Here is a 24943-nt window from a genome sequence, read left to right as displayed (position 1 = left end):
TTTGGCATTATTGATTCTCTTTCTTTCTCATAAAAGAAAGTTATAGAATAATCTAGGGCAACAGTGGTCTCCCTGTGTCTGTGTGGGTGCTGTCTTCGGCCTGCAGAATTTCAAGCAAGGACAGACTGGAGAGTCATTCCAAAGTAGCCTTGCTTTGTTTCAGCGGATAAAGTGCCCGCATACCTGTGCCAGACATGACTGGGACAGAATTACATGACCTTTGACCCCTTTTCTCCCTGTCTGTGTGTCCTGTACCTCGTTTTCTTCTGGAGTCAGAAGCAGAAGTCAAAGCAGAAACAGTCAAATTTCAGATTGTGACCTTTTAAAAACAAAGTATTGCCCCAGCGTTTGTGTAACAGGTGTGTTGAACGTGTGAAACAGTGGCGGGATATATTTCCCCTCCCTAAAACTTGGCTTGAAGGTGAGTCCGGAGAAGGACGCAAAAAACAGTTGGACAGAAAATGCCGCAGAACGTGAACTTTCCGTCACCTCCCCGAGAACTGAAGGTTTATCAGCAGCTGTGCGAGTGTGTAGCTGCGTGGCCGCTCGTTCAGAGAGACATGTGGCCGTGAATAATCATAAGGCATAAAGTGACACCTTCCAGCACGACCGGACGGGAAGCGGGGAGGGCAGAGCCCCACCAGCATCACGCTTGTTGTACGCATGTTTGGGCAGCAGTGATTTTTTTTTAAAGAATGAATTATCATCCAGTGGCTCGGGGGCGGAAGGCGACAGTCGACACAGAGTCTCGGACCAACTGCTGAGTCACTCTCCCTCCTAGTGCCCGACGTGAACCGAGGCGCTTCCCCCGGCAGCAGATGGTGTCGTTACGTCGGGTTTCGAGCGTGGCATCGCTCACACTGAACGTGCGCGAGTGGCAGGGAAGCAAACAAGCCCTCTCAGATGCTTGTGTGTGTGTGTTAGCAGAGGTGCTGGTGGGAGCTGCAGTGACTGAACTGATGAGTCAGTGTGTGAGCTCGCTGTGGTGGCGGGTGTGGTGCGGGTTCGAGTCCAACAAGCAGGTCAAGGCTGATTTTGTTGCTGCCCGAAAACATTGCGTTTTGCCGTGCAGCCAAAACTGGTGTGGACACTCCAAACATGGGACTGTTCCAGGTCACCTGGAGTAAAATAGGGACTTGTTGTTCCACTTCACCCAACGTCAAAACGGGTCAGCGGGACTTGACTCATGTTAGATGGAAGCAAGTGATTCTGTGACCCATCAGCAGTGACATTTGTTATCACCCTGTTTTGTTTTGTTTTTTGTTTCACTTTCAAGAATCCATCTGGACATCTCCAGAAAACTATATACTTAGCCCTCTGTTTACAGCCTCTCTCAAAATAGCTTCCTGCTAAAACCTTGCCTGCCTTGTTGGACCTTCCACATGCTCTGAAGGGGGCGTAAACCTGGCAGAGAGTGTTGCCACTGCCCAGGATAGGTGTCAATAAGCTATACATGCTCTCTGTGATGTCATAAAGGGCAGATCTTTGATCAATTCACTGACAGATATAAGACACAAATTGAGCAAAAAGTGAATTCCTGTGTCCATTGAATTCAACAATAACCCCAAAACCTGCATCATATTAATGATCTGGTTAAATCAGCTGCATATCAGGAGGAAACAGTGCTTGTTTTCACTGATTATTGGTTGTTTTGGGGGGAAACTGATTTTTTAAAATAGCACATTTTAAAACGATCTATACACCTTTTCCCCACCTCTTGCACTGCAGTCACGCCTCCATTGCACTTAAAAGCCAACACGTGCAACCCTCGCCCCCTGCTGGTGGCGTTGTATAACAGCAAAGACCAATAAAAAAACAAAACAGACAGGGCCGCTTCTTTAAATCTGACAGTGTTTTATTCACACCTCGCCTCTCTCCAGTGTGCTATTGACAAAAGATACACCCTGTACACATCAGCCACAGACATGGTCAGAAAATCGTGTGAAACGTTGACATCGTCGGCGGGCGTCTCGCTCAGCTCGGTCGGAGGTGAGTACAGCACGACGTTCTTTTTTGTACTTATTGCATCATAAAGCAGACATACAAATGAAAGTAGTGCAATTCTTCCCCCACGCCCCACGTTGCCTCCGCACAGGAGATATTCTGATAGTCTCAGCAAGTGTCCTGCCAATGCTAGACTTTGTATTGCGTACAGAATTTAGGCAAGTGAAACACAATAAGAAAAAAACAAAAACAAAATCAATTATTTAAAAAAAAAATAAAAAAAAATAGACAAATAGAAGAAAACATTGTGCTTTGGGCATCCGAAGAATCATTGACTTTTTGGTAGAAATTTCCAGAAATCATAATGAAACAAACAGAAAGAGCGGATATATAAATATTTATGTATATATAGATACATATATGTTTTTATTTCCTAAGTAGGTTCTGTGCTATCAGTGTTTAGTCAAGTATATGTTATGTATGTCATATCTGGTCCTTCAAAGCTGAAAGTGTGCTGATGAAAATAAACTTTACAGTGGTCCTAAGTAACAGCAGTGCAGGATCATATTAACATAAAAAATGGACATGGATATAGAGGCATTTATTAATAAAGGCTTGTGTAGTGTGACCGATGCCCTGCAACTTCTGTCGGCATTTGCAAATAATACAATTACTAATTATAATGATTTGAAAATGCAGTATGTACAATGCAGTCTTGCTAATCTTAAGCTTAATTGTGGCTGATTTGCCGTGAATGATTCATGAGATGATGATGTGAAAACTGAAAAAACAAAACAAAACAAAAGAAAGCCCTTATGATGTTACTACAGGTCATGCACATATATTTGATTATTTACACTTGTGAGACGATTATGTCCATAGTTTTACACAGCTGGAACTCAAGTGCTTGCTGAAACAGACTGAATTCATTTTTAGGTAAAACATAAAACTGAAGGCATGAAGACACGATTGAGACGATGACCCAAATGAGACAATGTGTGTGAGGTTAAATGAGGCTTTTGGTTTCTGCAGCGAAGACATGTAAGTAGTCTGGTAAGTGGATGTTGCACATTTTGGGATTAAGTGTAGTTATCATTATTTTTCTGTCCTGTATATGTTGCACAGCCTGTCCGTAATGAACATGATATGAGCTGTGGCGGATATAGGAATGACATAAATATCCCTCCAGAGGGCGCTCTTCACACTGTAAGTGCACATGCATATTGTGATAACTGTTTATGTCTGATGATTATGGTAGTATTACTCATAGTCTGCAGAAGCACTGGAGGCTAAAAAAAAAAAAAATGGTGGTAAAGTGCAGGTGTTTTCTCTCACCAAGGCAGAAGAAACGTGAAGCTCCTGCTGTTCAACTCAACTCGACCTCGGATAGCAAAGTGTGATTTACTGGAGTACACCGGAAGACAAGCGGGCCTACGTTTGACGCCTAGAGACGCAGTTGTTGTTGGACAGTGAGCTAAGGTTTCGCTGCCAGTTGACTGATTTGCTACCAGCTGTTGTCAAAGAAAAATAACAAAACAAAACAAAACAAAACAAAAAACTCTGCGCCAATGGAACGGCAACCCGTACATTCACGGCAGTGACGAAAGATGCGTATAAACCTGTGCTTGACGAGCATGAGCGGTGCATTCCTGCTGAGTACTTTGCGAGCAACCACGGCGAGGGACAAATCAAAACAACTGATCATATTTACAGCAGAGGAAGCGAGCGGGGGATAAACCAAGGAGACGATAGATCAGAAAAGTGCACTGAGGGGAAACATTTGGCGAGGGAGCAGCAGCGGCTGACAGAGAGCTGCACGGGTGGAAGACGTACAGTTTCCTGTCGCTCTGCAATCTTTGGCCAGAAGGGGGAGCCAGGTTCGTCAGGGAGGGAGAACAAAACCGTTGAAACCGTATAACGTGAACACCTGTATTGTGTGCTACAGTACTGTATGCTAACATGCTATCACCCCCTTTCGGAGTTTCAAAACACTTATGAGCCGCATTTACCTGTCTGGCGCGGCCCCTAAGTGTGGCCTGTCTCGTGTGTGTCATGTGACCTCGGGCAGGTTTCTCGGGAGCAAGGTAAACGTGGGAGGAGGGTTGTCGGCGGTGTGGGCGGGGCGTCGTGCAGCGATTGCACTGCTGTGCTGGCTTGTGTTACCAGGAGGTGTGCAGCTGTAGCGGCCCTGAGTTGTGGCGTGGTGGTGGGAGCAGGGGCCACTGGGGGCAGTAGTGAGTAGTAGGCGCCTTCTGGCCTCACGTTTTGGTTGTTGTTGTTTGTCTCAATCCCCCCCCCCCCCCGCCACCATCTCCTCCAGCTAACCAGCCTGTGCTCCGTCAATCATCTCGGAATATTCTCTCACATCCCAGAGGTGGCCAGAGACAGTGCTGGCTGGCTGGCTGGCTGACTGGTTGACTTCAGGGGAGATGAGCACTGCTGCTGCCCCCTGGTGGCGCCCTGGTCCCGGTGCTCTATGACCTCCTGATCTGACCCCAGCAGACAGCACGGGCTGCTCCTGCAGAGTAGGCGGGACAGGTTTAGAGGTGAGCAATTAAAGAAATAAGCTTTTTTTTTTTTTCTTTCTTTAACTTACCCACGTCTTGTATTTCTCATTCTATCAGCTCCTGAGTCTCAGAAAACTAGATTAAGAAAAGGGGTGACAATTTAAAATTAGTCATTTAGTTGGAAATGAAATTAATCATTAGTAGGGATGCAATCATAACAGAACCTTAAGATAAAAACACATAGTAACAAGTCAAAGGATGATATGAAACGGCCCGATTGGCATTCATTAAACACGTTCGTGAAGGTCCTCAGTCATCCAGCTCATGAAGTAGTGGTGAAGGATACGTTAAGGCAACTAGACTGGCTGGCAGCGTGTATTCTTTTTGCTACCTGTTGGCTGGAGTTGGCCGAGGGCGGAGTCACCACACTTTGGTCCAGTAAGGGGTTAACGGGGGCGGAGCAGGGCAGGTGTGTAGCGCGCCAGTAGATCTCCAGGTACTCAGCGAGGTGCTCGCACGCGTCCTCCAGCTGGTTCTCGTCCAGGATGACGTCAAACATCTCCTGACGAGATTCACAGCAGAGCAAAGAGAGGATGAGGAAAATATTCTTTAAAAAAAGAGGATGAGCAAAAGTTTCACCGCGCTATCTCTATGTATAATTGTGGGTGAGAGACGTACAGGCGGACACTGGGCGAGCTTGTCCCCTGCCATCATCTGGACGTTGAGGTGTTTGCTTTGTGACTTTCCCCGAGATTTGATGAGCCTCTGAAGAACCTGTGAAATCAGAGCCCCACACATTGGAGGAAACCTCAACAATGTTCTCTCGCGACAACATCCAGACCATCTTTCCAGCCTGTCACTGAGCTCCACGTTGCAGAATGAAACTACACTGTCCTAAACTGTACACTTCTGGAAATTAGCCCTTTGCGATGTCACAAATGACGCCGACACGTCTCCCCTCTGTTTGGGATGAAACCTCACTGAGGTGCACCGCCCTCACAAACCTGCCTCGAAGGTCCAACAACAAATCAGTTTTAGCCGGGAGCAAAGATCAAAGTGTTGCAGCAGGAAGCTATAAACACAGGGCTAAATGTGCTGCTTTCTGGAGATCTATAACCTGTCTCAGTGTAAGGCTGCTACATTGCAGTCCAGAATGAAAAACAATAATAAGACAAAAATGTATCATTATGGGACTTTTCGGAGGAAACTTCTCACATTGCATTAGCAGTCACTTAAAATATGTCAGTTCCAGCCAATTTTCATGTTAAAAAGAAACATTTTTAAAATAAGACCACAGACTCAAAAGAAGGTTCATTTTCTCTAAATAATTGCTGACTTCCCGGACGCAAGCGTTAGTCAAGGTGTTGTGCTGCTGCACCTTCGGCGAGGAGACTTTGACGTAGACGACGATGGGAGCCAGAGACGTCTTGAGGAGCTGCGCCGGATGGTTGATGGTGTCTGCGTCCAGGACGACCAGCTGAAGGGACTTGGCCAGCTCGAAGATCCGCTCGATCTCACTCTGGACCTCGGCTGCCCGGTGGGACAGCGACAGACAGACAGACAGACAGACAGGTTGAATTTTCACATGTAACTCAGCGGCGTCTCTTGAACTGAGCGCAGACTTGACATGAACACAGCTTCTATTTTTATCTGAGAAGTCGCTCTTTTTCTCTCCTTCTTCCTTTTCATCTTTATTTGGAAAACAAGGATCAAAGAGACGCTCCTCACCCAGACTGGAGCGCGTGTTGGATCTCTCCATGATGGCCTTCTTGTTCAGCACCGAGCGCTTGGCCAGCGACAGATCGGCGGTCACCCGTGTGATGGAGATCCTGCGATGGAAGGGAGGAAGGGAGGAAGGAAGGAAGGAAGGACGGAAGAAGGGAAGAAAGGCAAGGAGGAGCGTCTCATCACATCAGCGTCTGCAGCTGCTCCGTTTCGGAGGACGCGTTGTGATGAAGCTGCGCGCTGTTCCGACTAAAAATAAGTCGCCGTCGCCGCGTCTCATCGACCGTGAAACGTGATGCGCGGCCGCTTGTGCAGGAGAGAGAGTGAGAGAGAGAGCGAGAGAGAGAGAGAGAGAGAGAGGGAGAGAGAGGGAGAGAGGGAGAGATGGAGCCACCCACCTGCCGTCGAATCTGTGCTTGAGGAAGTCGAACAAGGCTTTCTGCATCATGTCGGTCACCTGCGTGACAAGACGGAAGAAGTGTAGAGAGCGGTGAAACACAAAGAGGACGGAGACAGCGAGGCCTCAAGCACCAGGAGACACGTTGAAAAAACAATGCCTTTGGAATATTTCCACTGATCCTTTTAACCTTTCACTGGAAATGCCAACTTTGGCAGATCTGCTGTTGAGAAACTGCAGGGAGCCACTGCTAGGTTTTTCTGGGCTGGAACAAATAGAACTGGATTGATAGAAGAGCCGCTCGTGCGTGCAGCCCGGCTCACAGTCACTTCCTGTGTGTCCCCCTCGTCTTCATCGTGGGGCTATGCAGGTAGCGCTAGCACCTTCATACTTTGCTCCTAGCACCGCTGCTTCCCGGAATCCCCACTAGAAGAAGGCAATTGGCCCTGAAAGCCCAGTGCAGACCTGAGACTGGAAACTCTTCCGGAAGGGTAGCGAAATGGATTCTCAGATTCATAGATTAGAAACTGAGGGATCCAGCTGCCACGTTAGCTCACTTTGCTAGCTGGCTTTCATCGGGCCTGCGACTATAAACAGAGGGAGGGATGACTTGGGGTTGCGATGACTTAGGGGGGTCGCCGTGTGTTCAGTTGCGTAATTGTTCTGCACGCTGCCTGCTGCGGGGGTGAAGTGAAGCGTTCACATCGTCTTGAAAAAAAAAAAACACGGAGGGATGAAGTGCACAGGGGGCTTTTTTTTTTTTTTTTTTCTTTTGCTCTCGAGAGAAAGTGCATTAAAAATCAAAAAGGGGGAAGTCAGCGTTGCACAACAGCAGTGCCGAACCCGGGTCTGCGCACACAGCAGCTCGTCCGTGCGAGCTGGAGGAGAATGAGAGTGAGAGAAGAAGAAGAAGAGAGGAAGTGAACGAGGGCAGGCTGATGCTCACCACTGGAGCACCCCGCCCACCCCCAGCCTCCCAAAGCCTGGCAACTGCAGCCGAGTCATAAATATTTCACACGCTCACACGCACACATACACAAAGCAAGTGGCTCATTGCGCATGCTGCACAGTTAAAGGGAAGCGAGGTGGAGAAAAATATTCAAAACACACAAGATTTCTCTATCAATTAATCAGGTGTGGTGTCTCACCGGGCATGGAAAATAGTGCACGGAGCAGCTGGTAGGAAGGTGCAGTTCAGGGAGATTCAGATTCTTGCTTTGTGCAATGCACATGTGAAAAGTTTCACGTACAAACTCGTTTTTTTTGCATGAAATTCCAATGTGCAAATGTAAACGCTAGCGTGCTAGAGAGTCAGGCCGCTTATGGCGGCTAGCAGCTAGCCGCGGATACAGCAAAACGCAGTTGCTAATGTGATCTTGACACGGTTTGACCCACGCTCCATCCAATAAAACAGTTCTGCCTCACCTCGTAGCCTTTGAGCGAGGGCCCCACCAGCACCACGGGCCGCATGGAGGGGACGACGTCATACGGAGGAACATGTTCAGTCTGCAAAGTAGCGTCGACAGGTTTTGTAGAAGTGAGAAACAAACGACCATGGACATGAAACTGACTCAAGACGCACACACACACACACACACACACACACACACACGCTCACAGCAGCGGCATGATGCACAGTGACACGTGAGATGAAGCAGTCAGGGTGTGTTGTGAAACGGCAGAGCACGTACGTACCTGCTTCTGCTTCTGTTTGGCTTTCAAGGGCAGACAAGAACGAAGAGCACATGAGAAACGTGAAGAGGAAAAGCCACAGCAACAAGTCATCACTCAGGGAAGACAGCAAGGCAGCAGGGCCACGAAAGGCGCGGTGAGGCTGCGGCCGCTAACAGCCGCTAACAGCCTGCTAACAGCCGCTAACAGCCGCTAACAGCCAACCATCCTGCCTCGTTTGAGGTGAAGTCAATGTTGCCAGAGATTTTCACATTTCGCGACGGCCCAGATTTGAGGCAGAAGCACACGAGTGACACGGTGGCAGGGCTCCCCGCCGAGGCGCCTACCTGCAGATGGAGGGGTGGACCTCCAGCCGCCGGATGAAGCGTTGCCTCCTTTCCTGCGGAGCGACATAATGAAAAGCTTCATTATGCGTGAAATCCCCTCAGGAGGCAATTTAGAAAAGAAAAGGAGGACTCGCAAAAAAACAAAAAAGCAAGCAAAAAAAAGAAAAAGAGCGACGCGGTCCAGAAAAGAAAGTTTTTTTTCAAAGACGGGAAAAAGCCTGTAAGAATCAGGACAACGGCAAAAAAACTGAGACAAGTGAAGGGAGCCGTGGCAGAGAGCCCAGCGACCTCTGACCTGGCTGCTGCTTTCTGCTCCTGTTTGATCCTCATGGCCTCCAGTTTGACCGGGCTGGGGATGAAAGTGATGTCCGCCCCTTCCTTCACCAGCCGTCCGATCCACCAGTCATTGTTGTATTTCTGTCACACACAAAAAAAGCATCCCCTTTTGTCAGCCTGGAAAAGCTCTTCTTCTTTTTTCCTTGTGTTCACTTTGCACAGATGGACTCACCTCCTTGATGTGCAGAAAGTCTTTGGTTTCAAAGTTGATGGCGGCTCCTTGCACCGGACAGTCTTCATCGAGGGCCCCGCAGTAACTCACATTGGTCTTGACTGCAAACGCCACTGGTTTGGACTACGGCGCGCAATGCAACACAACACAACACAAGACACGCAAACACAAACAGTGACATTCAGGATGCGGGCAGAAAAAAAACGGCGGCTCTTCGCCTCCGCAACGGTCGATAACCAGTCGATGGGCCGCGAGCGCACATGACTCAGCCCTTTACGTGCCGACGACTGGGAACTGATGCCGCCCCAGGCAGAGGCAGGCGATGACCTATGACCTCTGGGCTTCTCACCTTGGCTCTCTCCAGCTGCAGCTGAGCCTGGCGCTCGGCGTCACGCCGAGGCGCCTCCTGGTCCTCCTCCAGGGACAGGTCGGAATCCGAGGGGCGACTAGTGTAGGAATCGGCTGAACCCTGGGAGGGAGGGAGGGGGAACGGTAAGAGGGGAGGTGGGATGGAGAGAGGGGAGGGGAAAGGTGGAGAGAGAGGAGAGGAAAGATGGAGAGAAGGGAGGATAGGGGAGGGAGGATGGAAACAGAGGGGAGGAAGGATGGACAGAGGGGAATGAAAAGGATGCAGATTAAGGAGAAGAAGGATGGAGAGAAAGGGAGGATGGATTGACAGAGAGGGGAGGAAGGATGAACAGAGATGGAAGGATGGATGGAGAGAGAGGAGAGGAAGGATGGACAGAGATGGAAGGATGGAGGGGGGAGGATGGAGAGGGGGAGGAATGATGGAGAGAGATGAGAAGAAGGATAGAAAGACATGAGTGAGGAGAGAGGAAGGATGGAGGGGAAGAACAGTAGAGAGAGGGGAGAGAAAGGATGCAGAGTGAGGAGAAGAAGGATGGAGAGAGAGGAGGAAGGATAGACAGAGAGGGGAGGAATGGTGGACAGAGATGAGAGGAAGGATAGAAAGAGGAAGGATGGGGAGAGGGGGGAGGAGAGGAGAGGTTAATATTGTCCCCGGCCATCGATGTTTGTTCACAGCGTCTCGGTAATAAAGCAGCTGACGATTCGGAGCGAATACAGCAACAACAAGGAGCTCCGACTGATGAAGCTCCCACTTCAGCGCCGCGCTCCTCATCCTCCCCCCCCCCCATCCTCCTCCTCCTCCTCTTTCTCTGGACTGTCATCCTGCTGGGAGATTTTCCTGCTGTCGTGTCAGTCGGTTCATCCAGTTCCTGCGGTTCAGACTCGTTCTCGCTTTGCTCGCTCCAGGTTTTCAGAAAGTCTGCACCCCAGGACATGCAGCTCTGCAAACCTGCCCTGCTCTGTATTTCGTGATGTCACAAAGGGCACTGATAACCAAGTACAACAAAGGGGAAGTTTACAGCGCAGGTTCAGTTTCTTACAAGCCTGCCGTTTTAGCAGGAGGCTTTAAACAGAGGGCTAAATGTGCTGTTTTCTGGAGCGTTTGGGCTGTTGTTAAACTGAATGACCTGAATTAAAAACAAAGAATTTAAATAATGTGGGACTGTGAAATGTTTGTATGTGGGACGTTAAATTATAAAACTGTTTTCAGCGGAGAAAAAAAAAAGTCTCTTAATTATATTTCAGATTTTTTTTTTTTTTTCAAAGAAAAAGAAAATGGAACGAAGCCACAGCTTCTGTTTCTTGTCCTGCAAAATAAAATGGTGTCAGCTTAAATCGCCGGCTTGGCTCGCAGCAACGTGGACGACATCACAGTAACAAAAGTTCATTTGGCCGAACGCAATTCTGAACTTTATCTCCAATTCAAAATGCACATCTCAACACACACTGCGCAAAGAATCTCAACTGACATTTTATCTTTTCCTTCTCATTTTTTGGGCGGCTTTGCAGTAAAACTCAACTACACTTCTCGGGTGAGTCAGACGTGCAGTACGTGCCGCACACAGACCCACAACTCTGCCGAAACACATGAGAAGGTCCCGACGGAGGCAATGCAGAACTCCACCAGCAGTCCGTCCCAGCTGGCTGCTGGCCTGCACGGGAGACTCTTCACACACACACACGCACACACACACACACACACACACACACACACACACACACACACCAGACAGGAGCACCCACATAAAGTGGCCAAATATAGCTCACAGCAACGTCATTTTAGATTTTTTTTTCTTTCGCTCCCTCCATCAAACCTCCCCTCCCCATCGCTTCCATCTTCTATCTCTGCTTTGCTTTCTATCCCCAATCCACATCTCCTCCCCGAAAAAAAAAGAAAAAAAAAGAAAAAGGTTTCAACTGGGTCCAACTCAGAGTTTGTGGATATCATTTGAATATCAAAAGGCTGCCAGGCTCTGAAGAGTCTACCAGCAGAGAGGGAGGTGGGGGCGGAGGAGTGGGGAGGGACCATAACAAAACCTAATAATTAAAGCAGACGGAGTTCTGCTGATGAATAAAGAGGGCTGATATTCTCCGGGCGCACAGACGGAGCTGCCTTAGTGCAGAGCACCTCGTTATCGTTTTCACCGATGCACTAGAACACTCTTTCAATTTTCCATCAGTTTGATGGGAAAAATTCCGTATAAGCTACTTTGGGATCTTGACGGGCTGCCAGTCTCCATCTTCGCTCTCTTTGCTCTCTTCGTTTTTTGAAGAGTGTTGTGTCAAATCCAAAGACGGCAATCACTCGGAAAACCCTGAAAGCCTAAAATCCTGCAGGGGGCGCGAACACGGGCAGCAAAGGTCAGTGGAACCTACAAAATCCCAACGTGTCTCCAGAGGGACTGTATTAACTGGTGCACCTAGGAAGGGAAAACATGACAAAAAATAGCAACAAAAAAACAATGACCAATTAAGAAGATGCAACTGGTATGAGGAAAAGACTCTACATATGGATGTTTTGGGTTTTTTTCCCCTGCAAATAAGTGCATTATAAGATGAATGGTTTGTGGTTTAGGAGCTTTATTTGAAGCTTTAATGCAAATCTAGAGAAAAAAAAAATAAAGTTATGGTGCTATTTTAAATCTAAAAATTATTACACACTCACATGTCAAAATGATACTGAATGAATACCAAAGCATGTTTTCTGTTCATCTAATTCGGTTGAGCCAGTTCTATATTTTCTTTTTTTTAGCAAATAAAATCAAAGAATGAGAAGAGTTTTCCTTTGCAGCCCTCAAGAGTTATCAAGTTCAGGCAGAATTGTGGTAGCTAAAAAGCAAACAGAACTTGGGGAGAGCAATAACTTTTTGTTTTTCACATTCAGGTGACAGGTTTAGTGGTCTCACTAAACCTGTCATTCCGCCGCTGGATGGCGCAGTTTTGCTCTGCGCAGACACCAAAACAAACCTGGCTGCCTGCAGTGTCGCACCAGCAGCAGCACCACCACCACCACCACCACTGAACCTTCTTTGAGTCAGCAAGTAAGTAAGCACACAAAACTCTAGCAAGGGCTTGTCATCTTGTCTTCTGCGCCAATTTGGCTGTAAATGACCATTTAAGCAAACACTTTAGCAGGCTGCGCTGTCGTTAGCACCAGGCAGTGTTTGTTATGTTTGTTGCAGTGTTTTTTTTGGTTTTATTTCATTTTGTTTTGGTTGATTTGCGCGGTAATGGTGAGCTAAGCTAGCGGGTATTAGCATGATCTTGTACTCAGCCAGCAAACAAGGAGCAGGAGAACAGCACACATTCACTGTCTCAGCTAGATGTCGACATGCCACGAGTTCTACACGCTAGCAAAATTCTTTCATTCTCTTTTTTGTTCTCTGTGAGGTCTAGTAGGCTGAAAATTGCAAGTAGCTTCTCTAAATTCAGACCACGCAGGAACAGAAAATGACTTCTCAGAGATTCTCTACGAAAACGATGTGATTTTACTGTTGACACCCAAAATAACAATTCAACAAAATGTTGCCGATGTGTTTTCAAGCTGCAATGAAATACAAATGTGCTTCACGGAAAAGATTTTGTCTTGTCGCACCTCCTATGTCGAACACTGGATAATTATGTGCCACGTATGTTGACCCTGTTGTGTGTGGGGTTTTTTTTTGGTTTTTGTTTTGTCAGTCACCGCTAAACTCAGGCTCACATGCCTGTTTCATATTTTCTTCACATGTGAAATATGAAGATAATGTATCTATAATAATAATAATAATAATAATAATAATAATAATAATAATAATAATATCTATAACATCAATGCAGTACTGGAGAATATAAGTCAGTGAGCTGTAAGTGAAAAAAAAACTTTGGTGTGGACAAGAAAATAGGCCAGAAACTGTGTCTGATGTGGGAAATAGTGCTCACACACACTCTCTCTCACACACACACCCGACCCATCGGCAGACATCAAAGAGATTGTAGTCCTGCATATTTTAAAAAATTTAAAGGGCCTTTTTTAAAAAATTTTAGAATTATATTTATTAATGTAAAGCTAGTATATGAAGTTATCTTCACACCAGTTTGCATTGCTTGCCGTGATCCTTTCTCCGCGCCGCGCCGCACACTGACGATCCCTTGAAGTGCATTCTCGAAGCTTATTAACGCATCCGCCAGCTACAAATTCATTTTACAGTTCATTTCTACTTTTGTTGATCCACATTGATCAGAACATTCAAGAGCAGCTGGCTGCAACTCCTCCTGAAACTTACACGAGAAAAAAAAAAACCCACACTGCTGCATTTTACAGTTGACCCGATGAAGATGACGTGCGCGTTCAAATCACATTAAAATTTTACACTTGCTGTAGCTTTGCCCTGCTAGTGCACTAAAACGAACCAGCTCCCTGCACGTCCTCAGCGTTCACACTGTTTGCAGCCCCAGTCTCCTCTTTGTGCTGCTTCTCAGCTTAAAACACAGTCTTAATTTTCATCAACAAATGGGCAAGTACCCAAAAGGACTCCACTGCAACATTCAACAGATGGGTCCGCTGGTTAAAAGCATTTTTTTGAAATTCAAGAACTTAGCTGCACGGCAGCGGCGGGAGGAGGAGAAGCAGGTGGAGCGTCGAGAACGTTTCTTTTCCGAGATGCAGGAAAAGTGAGAGAACCACAGCAGGGGACAACAATGAGAGATTGGAGGAGGGCACCCCCCCCCCCGAGAAGAGGACAGACGTGGCGCTGGACGAGAAGAGAAGAGACCCGTGCACTCGTGCATGCGGAGTGATGGGGGGGGGCGAAAACGACGGCTACCTTGTTGCAGATGAGTCCTGTGGCGCTCGAGTCAGAGGCGGACATTTTTGTGCCGCCTGCGCTCGCATCTTCTTCTCCCCCATCACATCGGAGGAGGAGGAGGAGGAGGAGGAGGAGGAGTTGGAGGAGGGGGGGGGGGGGGGGGAGGAAAAAAACAGACCGTGGCAGAACCCTCCTCCCCTCAGCCCGTCATTACAGAGGAGGGAGGGAGGGGGGGAGGGCGGGAAGGAGGGAGAGGGTGGTGCTCAGCCTAAGTGCTTCACAGCTGACGCTGCTGCGCCGCCTCAACAGCCATTTCCTATACAAAATTGATGCTCTTACTGCAGCACTGGTGCGCACACGCCCGCATACTGTTACACCAGAGTTTTCATCTGGATCCGAGCAACCTCACCCCTCCTCACCCCTCCTCCCCTCTTCTCTTCCTCTCCGGTCATTCCCCTGGTTGAGGTTCTGTTGCTATACGCCCCCCCGATGTCACTTCCTGTTTATAGGACGCCAATTTCTGGGGGGGGGTTAGCGGTTTTGAATCTCCAGAAAGCAGCGTATTTAGCCCTCTGTTTGCAGCCTCACAAAGAAAATGTGCTCACTGCTCCCGCTTCTCTCGGAGCTTCCCCGCGTTTTGCCGTCGGTTTTGGGGAAACCTCACTGAAATTTATGACATCACAAAGGGCTGATTGCTACACACTTTCCGAAAAGTGAAGCGGGCAAAACCAGTTAACGGCTGTCTTTCCTCCTCTCTGCCGAGTTCATAGACCGGCGCGGAGACGTCGATCCTCTGCATTTTATGCATTGTCACATTAAAAACAACTTCACCGGTCCAACGTAAAACTCTTGTTATCATGAACGCACCCCCCACACCCTCCAGCAACCTCTTTGGGCACCCGTAGAACATCTAAAAATAAGAGAGCCAGTTATGTAAGACATGCTAAGTAGCGAGAACCACGCCACCAGTCTGTAGACGTTGTTCCTCGGCCACTTGAGCAGCTCCTCTAGGAGGACCAGGTGAGGCAACGGTGGGCAGCAGAGGGTTGAACCAGTGAGGGACGAGGGATGTCGGTTCGGGAGGGGCGCCCGGAACACCGGGAGGACGCCGGCTGGTCGGGAGACGATGAGAGGAGGGAAAGGATGGGGAGATAAACTGAGGTAGGCAGGCAGGCAGGCAGTGTTACAGGCCTGCAGAGTGTTGCACCCCCCAACCTCTCACGCAGGAACGTGATGCCCGAGCCTCCGGAGCAACGATGCAGCGGTGAGTCAGCAGGCAGGCAGAAAGGCAGGCAGGCAGGCGGCCATCCAGAGTCCATCAGACGTCTTAACGAGGCGGCCGAGAGGTCTCTATTGTCGGAGACAGCGAGGCCTGTTGTTCCTCGGCCCGCATGGCTGCACTCCGGCTCGCCCCGGGCCACCGAGAACCCTACTTTGTGGCCATTATGTTGCCCCGTCCCTCCTTCCCTCCTTCCTCATCCCCTCCCCCCCTCCCCCTCCCTCACCCTCATTCAACTTCTGATGCCCCTGCCCGAGAATTAAAGTGCACTCCGCGAGGGCTTTCAAAGCGAGAGATGTCCGGAGGCTGCCGCAGTCTTTCTTCAAAATAAAAAGATAAACAAAAGGCCAAGAGGAAGAAGGGGGGAGCGGGAAAGAAAACGGTTCGTTTGATGCGGCTGTTCAGGAACAGCAGGAATAGAAGGCAGCGATGACAGATTGGGTAAAAAGAGAAGAGGCGGAAACTGGGGGGAAAAGAGGGCAGCTCTGAATGAAGAAGATCCATGGGGGGAGTTGCAGGGATGGTGGTTGAAGACACATAAAACACTACAAAATCCTGCATTGTGGAGAATTGATACAAAAAATATCAAGTGTTTATCGTTTACAGCTGTCTGCCCTGAGAGATTGTAGATGTAAGAATGAGCCGGCCAGTGGCAAAGAACAAGAAGAACCAACCAGAGCTGCAAATTATTTATTTTTTTTCAGTTTAATTATTTTTATGTTTATTTTAGCCTGACTAAATATAGCTCAGCTCTCCTCCAGTCCCCACTCCACACCTCTCCACACTCTTTCCTTTCCTCTTCAGCTGGTTGACAACTATCTTTCCCCGCCCCCCCTCCCCCAAGAAAGGGATAAAAAGAAGACTCGGCTGTGTCCACCGATGCCGTGACTTCCCACCCTGAGTGTGAACCAAGCTGCTCGTCGTGACCGTACATGCACGACAACCATGCAGTGTGTTTATTCTTCTTCTTCTTCTCGTCTCCTTTGGAAGGGGATGATATTACATTAAGCTGTTGTTTGGTTCCCCTTGATAATATGATGCAGGCGCTGCTTCATAACGTCTTTTTTTAGCTCGTAGTCTCTTTACGGCCCTTCGCAGGAACAAACGCATCGACGGAAGGAAATCTTTAATACGGTTTAATAATTTGCCGAGCTGTTTTTGGGAGATTTATTTTTTTAGCGGGACACTCTACAGTGCACCCAGTGTGGAGGTCCAGGGACCTGAGGTGTTTCATCCTGTGCAAGGGTGAAGGTCCCTTGACGGTGCAACCAGAGCCCCTCTCTGGATCAATTGGAGAGAGCCGACCTAGAGTGATACTCCACCTCCACGCAGCTCCGCCCGCCCGCCCGCTGCGTCCACGTTCACCCGAGATGGTCGCTCGGCCATCGGCCCTCGGGCAACCTATAAATAAAAAGCGCTTTCCGCGCAAAGCTTCGCTCGGCGACACGGGCGCCCCCCCCCCACACACACACACACACCCTCCAGGGTGTAGGTCTGAGGAGAGTGGAGCCGAGCAGCGGACACCTCGCATTAGCCCGCCGAGAAGAGAAGCGCTGCAGATGCAATGAGGGCAAAGTGATGATGTGATGCAGCCGGCCGGCGGATGAGTCGACCGGTGCGCAGTCGGCAGGCAGCGACTCTAATGACTCGTCCGCGCCTCCTCGGCCTCGGCCTCTGGGGCTGCCCCCGTCCCCCTCCCCCCACCACCACCACCACCACCCTGGAACTGACTTCGGCCCAAACTGCTGCAGAAACTCCGCAATCCACAGTGCAGAAGAACCAGCCGCCGCAGCAGCAGCAGCATCCTTCATTAAATCAGATGTTTGTCGAGGCTGACCTGATTTTTTTTTTTTTTTTGGTTGGGGGGGCATTGGAGGTTTGAGGCTAGGGCCCTAATTGGCTGCGCCTGTGCCGGCGGGGTGAGCCGAACTCAGGAGGAATATCAGACTTATCAATATGTAATGGCGCCCTACATATGCGCGCGCTCCACCTTTACATTGAAGAGCTGCGTGAGAGGCGTTGGAGCACCGAAGTTGGAGTCGGAAAAAAAATGCAAAAAACAGCTGGAGGAGGCTGGATTTTCCCCGGAAAAAATTTAAAATAAAATGGAAAACTTGGACAAGTGTTCCAATTTTGTGCATCCTAACGCTTAGCTTTGCATCTGCAACACATGCGGGCCGCCTTTTCAGAAAGCCTCTCGCCCTTTGTGCTTCTCTTTAATTAGTCAAAAAAGAGAGAGAGAGGGAGAAAAAACAAAGAACGGGATCTTGGAAAGAAGATTAACTGGAATCTTTGGCCTCTCTCGACGTCGCCGGTTCATCAGATTTAATCAAGGCAATGCACACTGATGCCCCAGTGCAGGCAAACTTGAATGCGTGCGCACGCACACACACACGCACGCACACACACACACACACATACACACACACGCACATGCACACACACACACACACAAAAGCACAAAGCACTTCACTCCTCACGGGACAGGCTTTTAGTGCTCAGTCTCATGCAGTATTTAATTGACCCCACACAGGAAGCCTAGCGGTCCCAAATGCACCCACCCACCCCCACCACCACCACCGACTGAGGAAAAGGCATGAACGCCTGCGAGGAAATGCCCACAACCTCCACATCGCCACCGCCTGCCCGCCCGCCTCTGTCACACAGCGGCGCCCAGATATCTTTTCCTTTCTTTTTCTCCTCAGATCTCGATTTTCCAACCGCTCGGACTTCCCACAGAAACACCGGGAATTTGCCCGGCGGCGCTCGGGAAGCGCAGCCCACCTCGAGACTCCCATTTCTCCAAACTTTACCCCCCTCCACCTCCCTCGACAACCCCCCATTCCCGTATCCTGCACCGACGCCGCGCGGAGTTGACTTCTTTTCTTTTCCCCTCCGCTGCTTCTTACGAGCTTCCACCCCACTTCCAAACAAGACGTTTCCTCACATTCCCCACACGTCTGGAGAGGCTCTGGCCTGAGGAAAAAGCTGGGCGGCAGGTTTACTCACTCGGTAGGAGGTCGGACGGCGCGCTCCCCCGTCCCTCTGGCCGGCTCGCCGGGCCGCTACTCGGTCATGGTGCGCTCTGCCTCCGCCTGCCTCTTCGCTCGCACTGGAGCCGAGCTGTAGTTTGCTTGTAAGCAGACCGTTCCTCTCCTCCTCTCCTCCTCCTCCTCCTCCTCCTCCTCACCGCCTCCCCCTCCTCTCCCATCCTCCACCGTCCTCGGCGCACAAGCCTGCTGCTACGTCACCGAGGCTCTCTTCAGTCTGCATAACATCCTTCCCCACCCTCCTCTCCTCCTCCTCCTCCTTCTCTCGCCTTTCCTCCCCTTCTTCTTCTTCTTCTTCTTCTTCTTCTTCTTCTTCTTCTTCTTCTTCTTCTTCTTCTTCCACCTCAGCCGCTCCACCGGGAGTTTTTGGGATCACAGCTCCAAGCTCGGCAATCGCAAGCCGGGGGGAGCTCACTGTCTCGCTGGATTTTGGGTCGAATCTCTCGCCATGCAATCAGGTTCAATTCACCGCAAAGGGGATGTGAAAATGAGCTGGAGTTTTGCACTCAGGCAACCAAAGCAATGTTTTAGCCTTGTGGTCACTTCAGGCTCCCTCCCTCCTCTGGTTTGTGGCATTTTTAAGCTGCTTTCTCTGTTTTTTCCACAAAGTACAGGAGCGTTAAAAGTTCCAAATTTTCAAACGGTTATTTGTCAGTGGCGTAACCTCACACACAAAAGCACATTTAGCCCTTTGTTTACAGTCTCCTGCAGAAAAATTATGTTTTTTTTTGGCATATCTTCCTTATGTTCCAAAGGAGACCATCACCTGGCCTTCGGTGTGGCCACTAAGCTAGGTGAGATATCACTACTGCCCTTTATGACATCACAAACAGCTGCTGCCCAGAGGGAGCACACTGTTCTCAGCGAAGGAGCGAGCAAAAGAAGAGAAGGAAGGACTGAACGCGCTCTGCTACTGTCATTCAACGTTGGTCAAGTTCATTTTGCATGGGAGCTTCCAGAAATGATGCATCGTGGGATTCAGATTCCCCTCCGTTGACTGAACAGACGCAGCGGCACAGATCCTGCGGAAGGACCGAGAAAGTGAACACACCAGTAGGTGGACAGGGGGGCGTGGGGGAGAGGGGGAGGGGGGGGGGCGCTTACATAACCCAGCCGCTGCGGACTTCACAGCACGTCAAAAAAAAAAAATATCCAAAAGTTTGGTGGACGGGAGGAAGTGTGGCAGCGGCGAGGAGCCGTGGGAGCCGTGTAAGTTGTCTCCGCCTGACATGTGGAAGCGTCCCCGGAGTAGCACTCAGCGGCGTCTCCAGTGGATGCTGGGGGAGCGGCTCAGGGCTGACACCTGCTAGGCTACACAGTGTGCACGTCACGCATGTGGCAGCTTCATGTTTAAATCCACCCGATCAGCAGCAGGAGGAGGAGGAGGAGGTGTCGGCTTTGTGTGCAAATTAGAGAGCAGGAAGAGTAGAAAAAACCCCCAGCAACTCTTGATTTAGTCTGGGAATAACAACAACGCGGCACCGCCGCCGCCGCCGACGTTAGAACCGGGGCTGCGGGTGCTGCAAGGAACTCTGGCGACACTGAGATTCATAATTCATGGGGAAAAGGTTGAAGAAAACTGTTGGCAAGGGGAGGAAGGAAGACAGAGAGAAAGAGAAGAGGCAGCCAGTCGAATTCTGCATGATGGCTCCCATTTGAATAAAACATGAACAAACAAAGGTTTTAGAAAGTTAAACTCTGCAGCTTTGACTGAGCGACGGGCGAAAAAAAGATGGAAAAAGGAACAGAGCAGCTTGCTTTTTCTCCTCTTCTTCCTCTTCTTCTTCTTTTTCTCCTCTTCTTCTTCTTCTTCTTCTTCTTCTTCTTCTTCTTCTTCTCCTCAGAGCTGCACCCAAGCGTTGAGTGCAATGTCTGCCGCTCTGTCCCATGTGAAGCGCCTCTGTGGGCAGAGCTGCCGCTCGTGCATTATGTATGAGCGGCTATTTTTAAGGGGGGCCGGGGATGCTGCTGCGTTTTGATTTTTCTTTTCTTTTCTTTTTTTTTTGAGGAGAATGAGACGACACCGGGCCGCTGCAAAAATCCGCCGGTGACGGCTGGGAGACGTGCGAGCCGCGGCCTCCTGCTCCCACGCAGACAACCCGCCTCCCCCACCCATGAGGGGGAGGAGGGAGGGAGGGAGGAAGGTAAACAGACGGGTCAGAAGGGGGTGAAATGAAGGAGGCTGTCAAGCCAAGCCTCAGCTTCAGCTGAGTTCAGTGTGCAAAGTAAATACTGGCATCTGTCCACACGACGAACCGTGAGAAAAAAATCAGTTGAATCTAGTATTAAATAAAAAAAAAATAAAAAAAAAAACACCCAGACAATATTAGTATTTGTAAAAGAAGACATTTTCAAACTGACAGGGAAGAACACAAAACGCCTCATCCGAATGCAAGGATACAGGCCATAACTCAGCTGGTGACGGGGCAACTTCCTTAAAGGTCCCACACTCCATTTCAAGGTCTGTGGATTTTCTTTTTTTCGTGCCACATCAGTGACTCAGCCTCACACGATAAATTATTGAACAGAAAGGGAGGAGAGGGTTTGGGGGGGCAGGGGGGAGAAGGAGGGAGGGAAGAAATAAAAACCCAACTAGATCTCCAGAAAACTGCATACTTATCCCTGTGTTCACAGCTAAAACTGGGCATTGTACCTTCCTGCTGGAGCTGACGCTCTGTTGGACCCAGGCAACGGAGCGCGCCCTTTGTGATGTCACAACTGGCCGTTGTGTCACATGCTTTTTTTTTTTTTTGAGAAATGAAGTAAGAACAAAGATGGAACAAGGACTTCTCTCTTCTCACCGACTCTGCGAGAAAACTGATGAAGTGAATACCGCGGAATAGAATAAAATAGAATCGACGTATACTATGTAGAATATGGGATAATCATTGTCATCACCAGCATCATCATCATCATCATCATCATCATCATCATCGTTATTTCAGCTGATTTAAGAGCAAATCCAAAGATTGCAAAGTGTTTTGATTTTTTTGTCAGGAGCTGACAAGACAATGTATCTGATTCGCCCTACAGTTTCCCCACCAGTCTCACACACTGAGGCACTTGCTGCAATCATGTCGCCTCTCTCGTAGGGGGACCTGTTCCCCAGCTGGCAACCCACGGGTTTTTAATCTTTTTTCCTCACTTTTTTTCTCTCCTTTTTTTTCACCAGCTCCTCTCATGCACTCCCTGGGTGGTGGGGACACAGACGGAGGTGTTCCGCATCAAGGACTGTCTCACCTCTCACCAGTGGCTCGGCGTCAACCTTTAGAGAAGTGCCTGGCCAGTCCTTCTGGGGGGGAGGGGGAGAGGGGAGTTCATCTGTCACCTTGAAATAGCTGCTATTCTCACCACTCTGCTCATTTCATTTCACTTTTCAACACTTCTGCCGGCATCACACTTTTATAAACGATAGGCTTCAGTTCACCCTGAGCTGAGCGAGCTGCCGGGGGTGAGACGGAGAAGCATCAAGAGGGAATCTTTAAGCACGTCTGCATTAAAATAATAATATTTTTTTTTAAAAGACATCAACGGCAATGACAACTATCAACACTGCAAAGTTATAAATCCGAGGGCTGTTTTTTTTCCTGTATAATTTATTAGTAATCATAAAGAAACCTCAGCACTCCCAAAGGAACAGGTGCGTTGGAGGAGGGCGCCACCCAAGGAGTCAAACACAATCAAGAAGGAGCTCCCGCACACTGTTCAGCTCTCACTCCTTATTAATAGTGCAACGTTTCTGTCAACAGACCTTTTTCAGGCATCACATAATTTATTAGTAATAAATCTATTTATCCGTATATGCCTAAGAAGACGTCAAGCAACTTTTATTTGCAAAACACTAGATCACAGCCAGAAGCGCTTCGCACGACCAAAAGGAGGAAAACCAACAGATCCACATGTCATGTGTTGCTGCAGCTGACCAGTCAGAATGTTGATTTTAAACTCCCTTCACAACAAACGGACTCAGTGCCAAGACAACACGCTGGGTTTTTCTACACGTAAATCCAAAGTGGAAAGAAGAAGAAGAAGAAAAAAAAAGAGAGAGACTCCCACCGAAAATCAGCCGCTCTAATTTAATTATAGGCTCCATCTCCCAGAAAGGGCAACACTGCTCAGCAGCTCTGCCGCTTGTTTATGTCTGGAAGCTCTGTGATAGAAGAGGAGGAGGGGAAAGGGGGGCTAGACGAGGCGTGCATCTGCACGGAAACACACACGCACACACATATATCGCCAAAAGAAAAGATGAAGGATTGAAAAAAGAAAAACAAGTTGACTCACCTCGTTGAGCAGAAAGACGCTGGAATTGGTCAGGGACATCCGCAGGTAACGGGGCTCTCTGTCCGCGCAGCCCCCCAAGTTGAGGTGGGAAAGGCAGCGCCGGCTTCCCTTTTTTTTTTTTCTCTCTCCTTTTTTTTCTTTTTTTTAAATTATGATGAAATGTTGTGTCTACGAGCAGAGCATCGCGTGTCTGTCGGCAGAGAGGCGGCGGCGACGTCTCGGCTGCTGCGGCTCGACGCCCTCACATGGACGCGGAGCTCCGGCGGCATCTGCGCTCTGGAGCCTCCAGCGTGCGGCCCCGGCGGCGCGGCGATGATCCATGGCTGCACACCGAGCCATGCGCACGGACACACGGATGGATAGATTACGTCTCCCCCCTCTTCATCAATTATGCAAGAGCCGCACTTTTCACACACACGCGCGCGCGCGGTCGCGCTCTCGCTCTCGCTCTCACACACACACACACGCCTCGGCCCAAGAGAATTTCTGCGGCTTTTTTTTTTTTTTTTTTTTTTTTTTACCAACTTGCTGTTTTAAGATGATTTAATGTCCTCTTTTATTCCCCCTAACTGTTTGAATGGCAGTAAATCACAGTTGACGGCGTAGAGAGAAGTGGTGTGAACATGTTCACTGCATCATCCAGACACTGAGGGAGACACAAGGCACAGAGAGGATTCTCGATTTTCACTGATCCAGCACTTTACACCCCACCTCTCCCCCACATAACCAAGACACACACACACACACACACACACACACCCTCCTCTCCCTCCTCTAGGGGTCAATCGACCACTGTGCTCAGGTATCTGATGCTGCCAGAGACACAGAGCAGCAACATTCACTGGGGGAACTGGCAGCTTATTGTTCGCACACCCTCCTGCATTACAGGCTCAGGAAAGATGGGAAAAACACTCTTATTCCATCTGGTTGGTTTTCGACAAAGCTGCAATAGTTACCTCAGGCCCAGTTAAGCCGTGCTATTTGTTCTACACTGAACTCAGAGATGCTTTTCTTTTCAAAAGTGGAATTGCTCAACAACACCGCTTGCAGATCGCACATTGTCAGGGACCAGAGCAATCATGTGCAGCGGCCCTGCAGAAACGACAACCTTTGACACGCCGAGGAGAGGACAGGTCAAGCCAGCGAAAGCCGAAGCATGTGCCGCTTATGTAATGCGACCTGCGCGTGTTTATCTGCTAAAATATTCATGTAATCTGCGCCACGTCTTGTGGTCTGATTTACCGCCATACGTGCACTTACAAATCCAGAGACACAAGCATGTGTTTGCCAAAAGAAAATTCATTTGAAGAAAACCGTTTAGTTTGATTTTTTTTTTTTTTTCCTGGTCACTAAAGAAGAAACTGTTCCAAAGATTATCAAAGTCTTCAAGCAGCAATAGTCACTGTGTGAATTTTTTTTACAAATTGAAAAATTCAGCCTCGTGACCATGAGCTCTGGAATAAGCGAGTATTGAAAATGGATGGATGCATGGATGAAAATCCAGGAGGAGTCTCAGTCCACTGCTTCCACCCCTCTGAGGACAAACAGTCAGTCCAGTCAGTCCTAGACCTGAATTAAGCAGACATGCAGAGGCTGAGGTGATTTAATCAGAATCAGAATCAGAAATACATTTATTGCCAAGTAGGTTTAACACTAACAAGGAATTTGCTATGGTGTTGCCGCTTGAAAAACAAAAGTAATACAAAAAAGAACAGCTAACTATACTAAATACATAAAAGTATATATGTATATATATATATATATATATATGAGAGATAAAATTAACAAATTTATAAAATACCAGAAATAATCAAATATAATGTGCAACATATATTTTATTATTGCCAACAACATGCCAACCAAACTTGAGTGAGGTCAGAAAGTATGCCACACTGATGGACCATTATTAGTCCAATTAATGGTGATACGAGCGTCTCATCAAGTGACACTGCATTAAAACTTTTCTATCCATTCATCTTCTGTTCTGCACCCACTTTTTACTGCACTCAGGGTCGCGAGGCTCTGCTGGTGCCTGAGTGAAGTTCCGGCTGGGTACACTAGGAGGCAAATTAGCAGTT

At 48.7% G+C, this 24943-nt stretch overlaps 1 protein-coding gene across 1 annotated transcript; it reads right to left on the bottom strand.

Annotated features, from left to right (window-relative positions):
* Positions 1-1834: 1834 nt before the first annotated feature.
* LOC142888228 (voltage-dependent L-type calcium channel subunit beta-4-like) lies at positions 1835-23259 on the bottom strand. Its single transcript, XM_076026360.1, has 14 exons — positions 22866-23259; positions 9449-9568; positions 9100-9222; positions 8887-9008; positions 8592-8644; positions 8269-8288; positions 7999-8079; positions 6575-6633; positions 6180-6280; positions 5830-5981; positions 5130-5225; positions 4843-5013; positions 4541-4586; positions 1835-4462 (listed from the first exon to the last, which is right to left on the bottom strand). The coding sequence occupies exons 1-13, from the start codon at positions 22902-22904 to the stop codon at positions 4557-4559; spliced, it is 1167 nt and encodes a 388-aa protein (XP_075882475.1). The 5' UTR covers positions 22905-23259; the 3' UTR covers positions 1835-4462; positions 4541-4556.
* Between the last annotated feature and the right edge of the window lie 1684 nt (positions 23260-24943).

This window comes from Nelusetta ayraudi, unplaced genomic scaffold (genome assembly GCF_046127955.1).
Source record: "Nelusetta ayraudi isolate G7.1 ecotype Tasmania unplaced genomic scaffold, CSIRO-AGI_Nayr_v1 ptg000019l, whole genome shotgun sequence".
NCBI lineage: Eukaryota > Metazoa > Chordata > Actinopteri > Tetraodontiformes > Monacanthidae > Nelusetta > Nelusetta ayraudi.
Note: the sequence above shows the minus strand (reverse complement) of the source record. Positions and strands in the feature narration are given on the sequence as shown.

Bases quoted from the DNA above. Each gene is read 5' to 3' on its own strand.
- LOC142888228 (XM_076026360.1), bottom strand. From the start codon at position 22,904: ATGTCCCTGACCAATTCCAGCGTCTTTCTGCTCAACGAG. The intron at 9,569-22,865 runs GTGAGTCAACTT...CCTCCCTCCCAG, and splicing joins GCGTCTTTCTGCTCAACGAG to GGTTCAGCCGATTCCTACAC. The intron at 9,223-9,448 runs GTGAGAAGCCCA...TGCGCGCCGTAG, and splicing joins TGCAGCTGGAGAGAGCCAAG to TCCAAACCAGTGGCGTTTGC.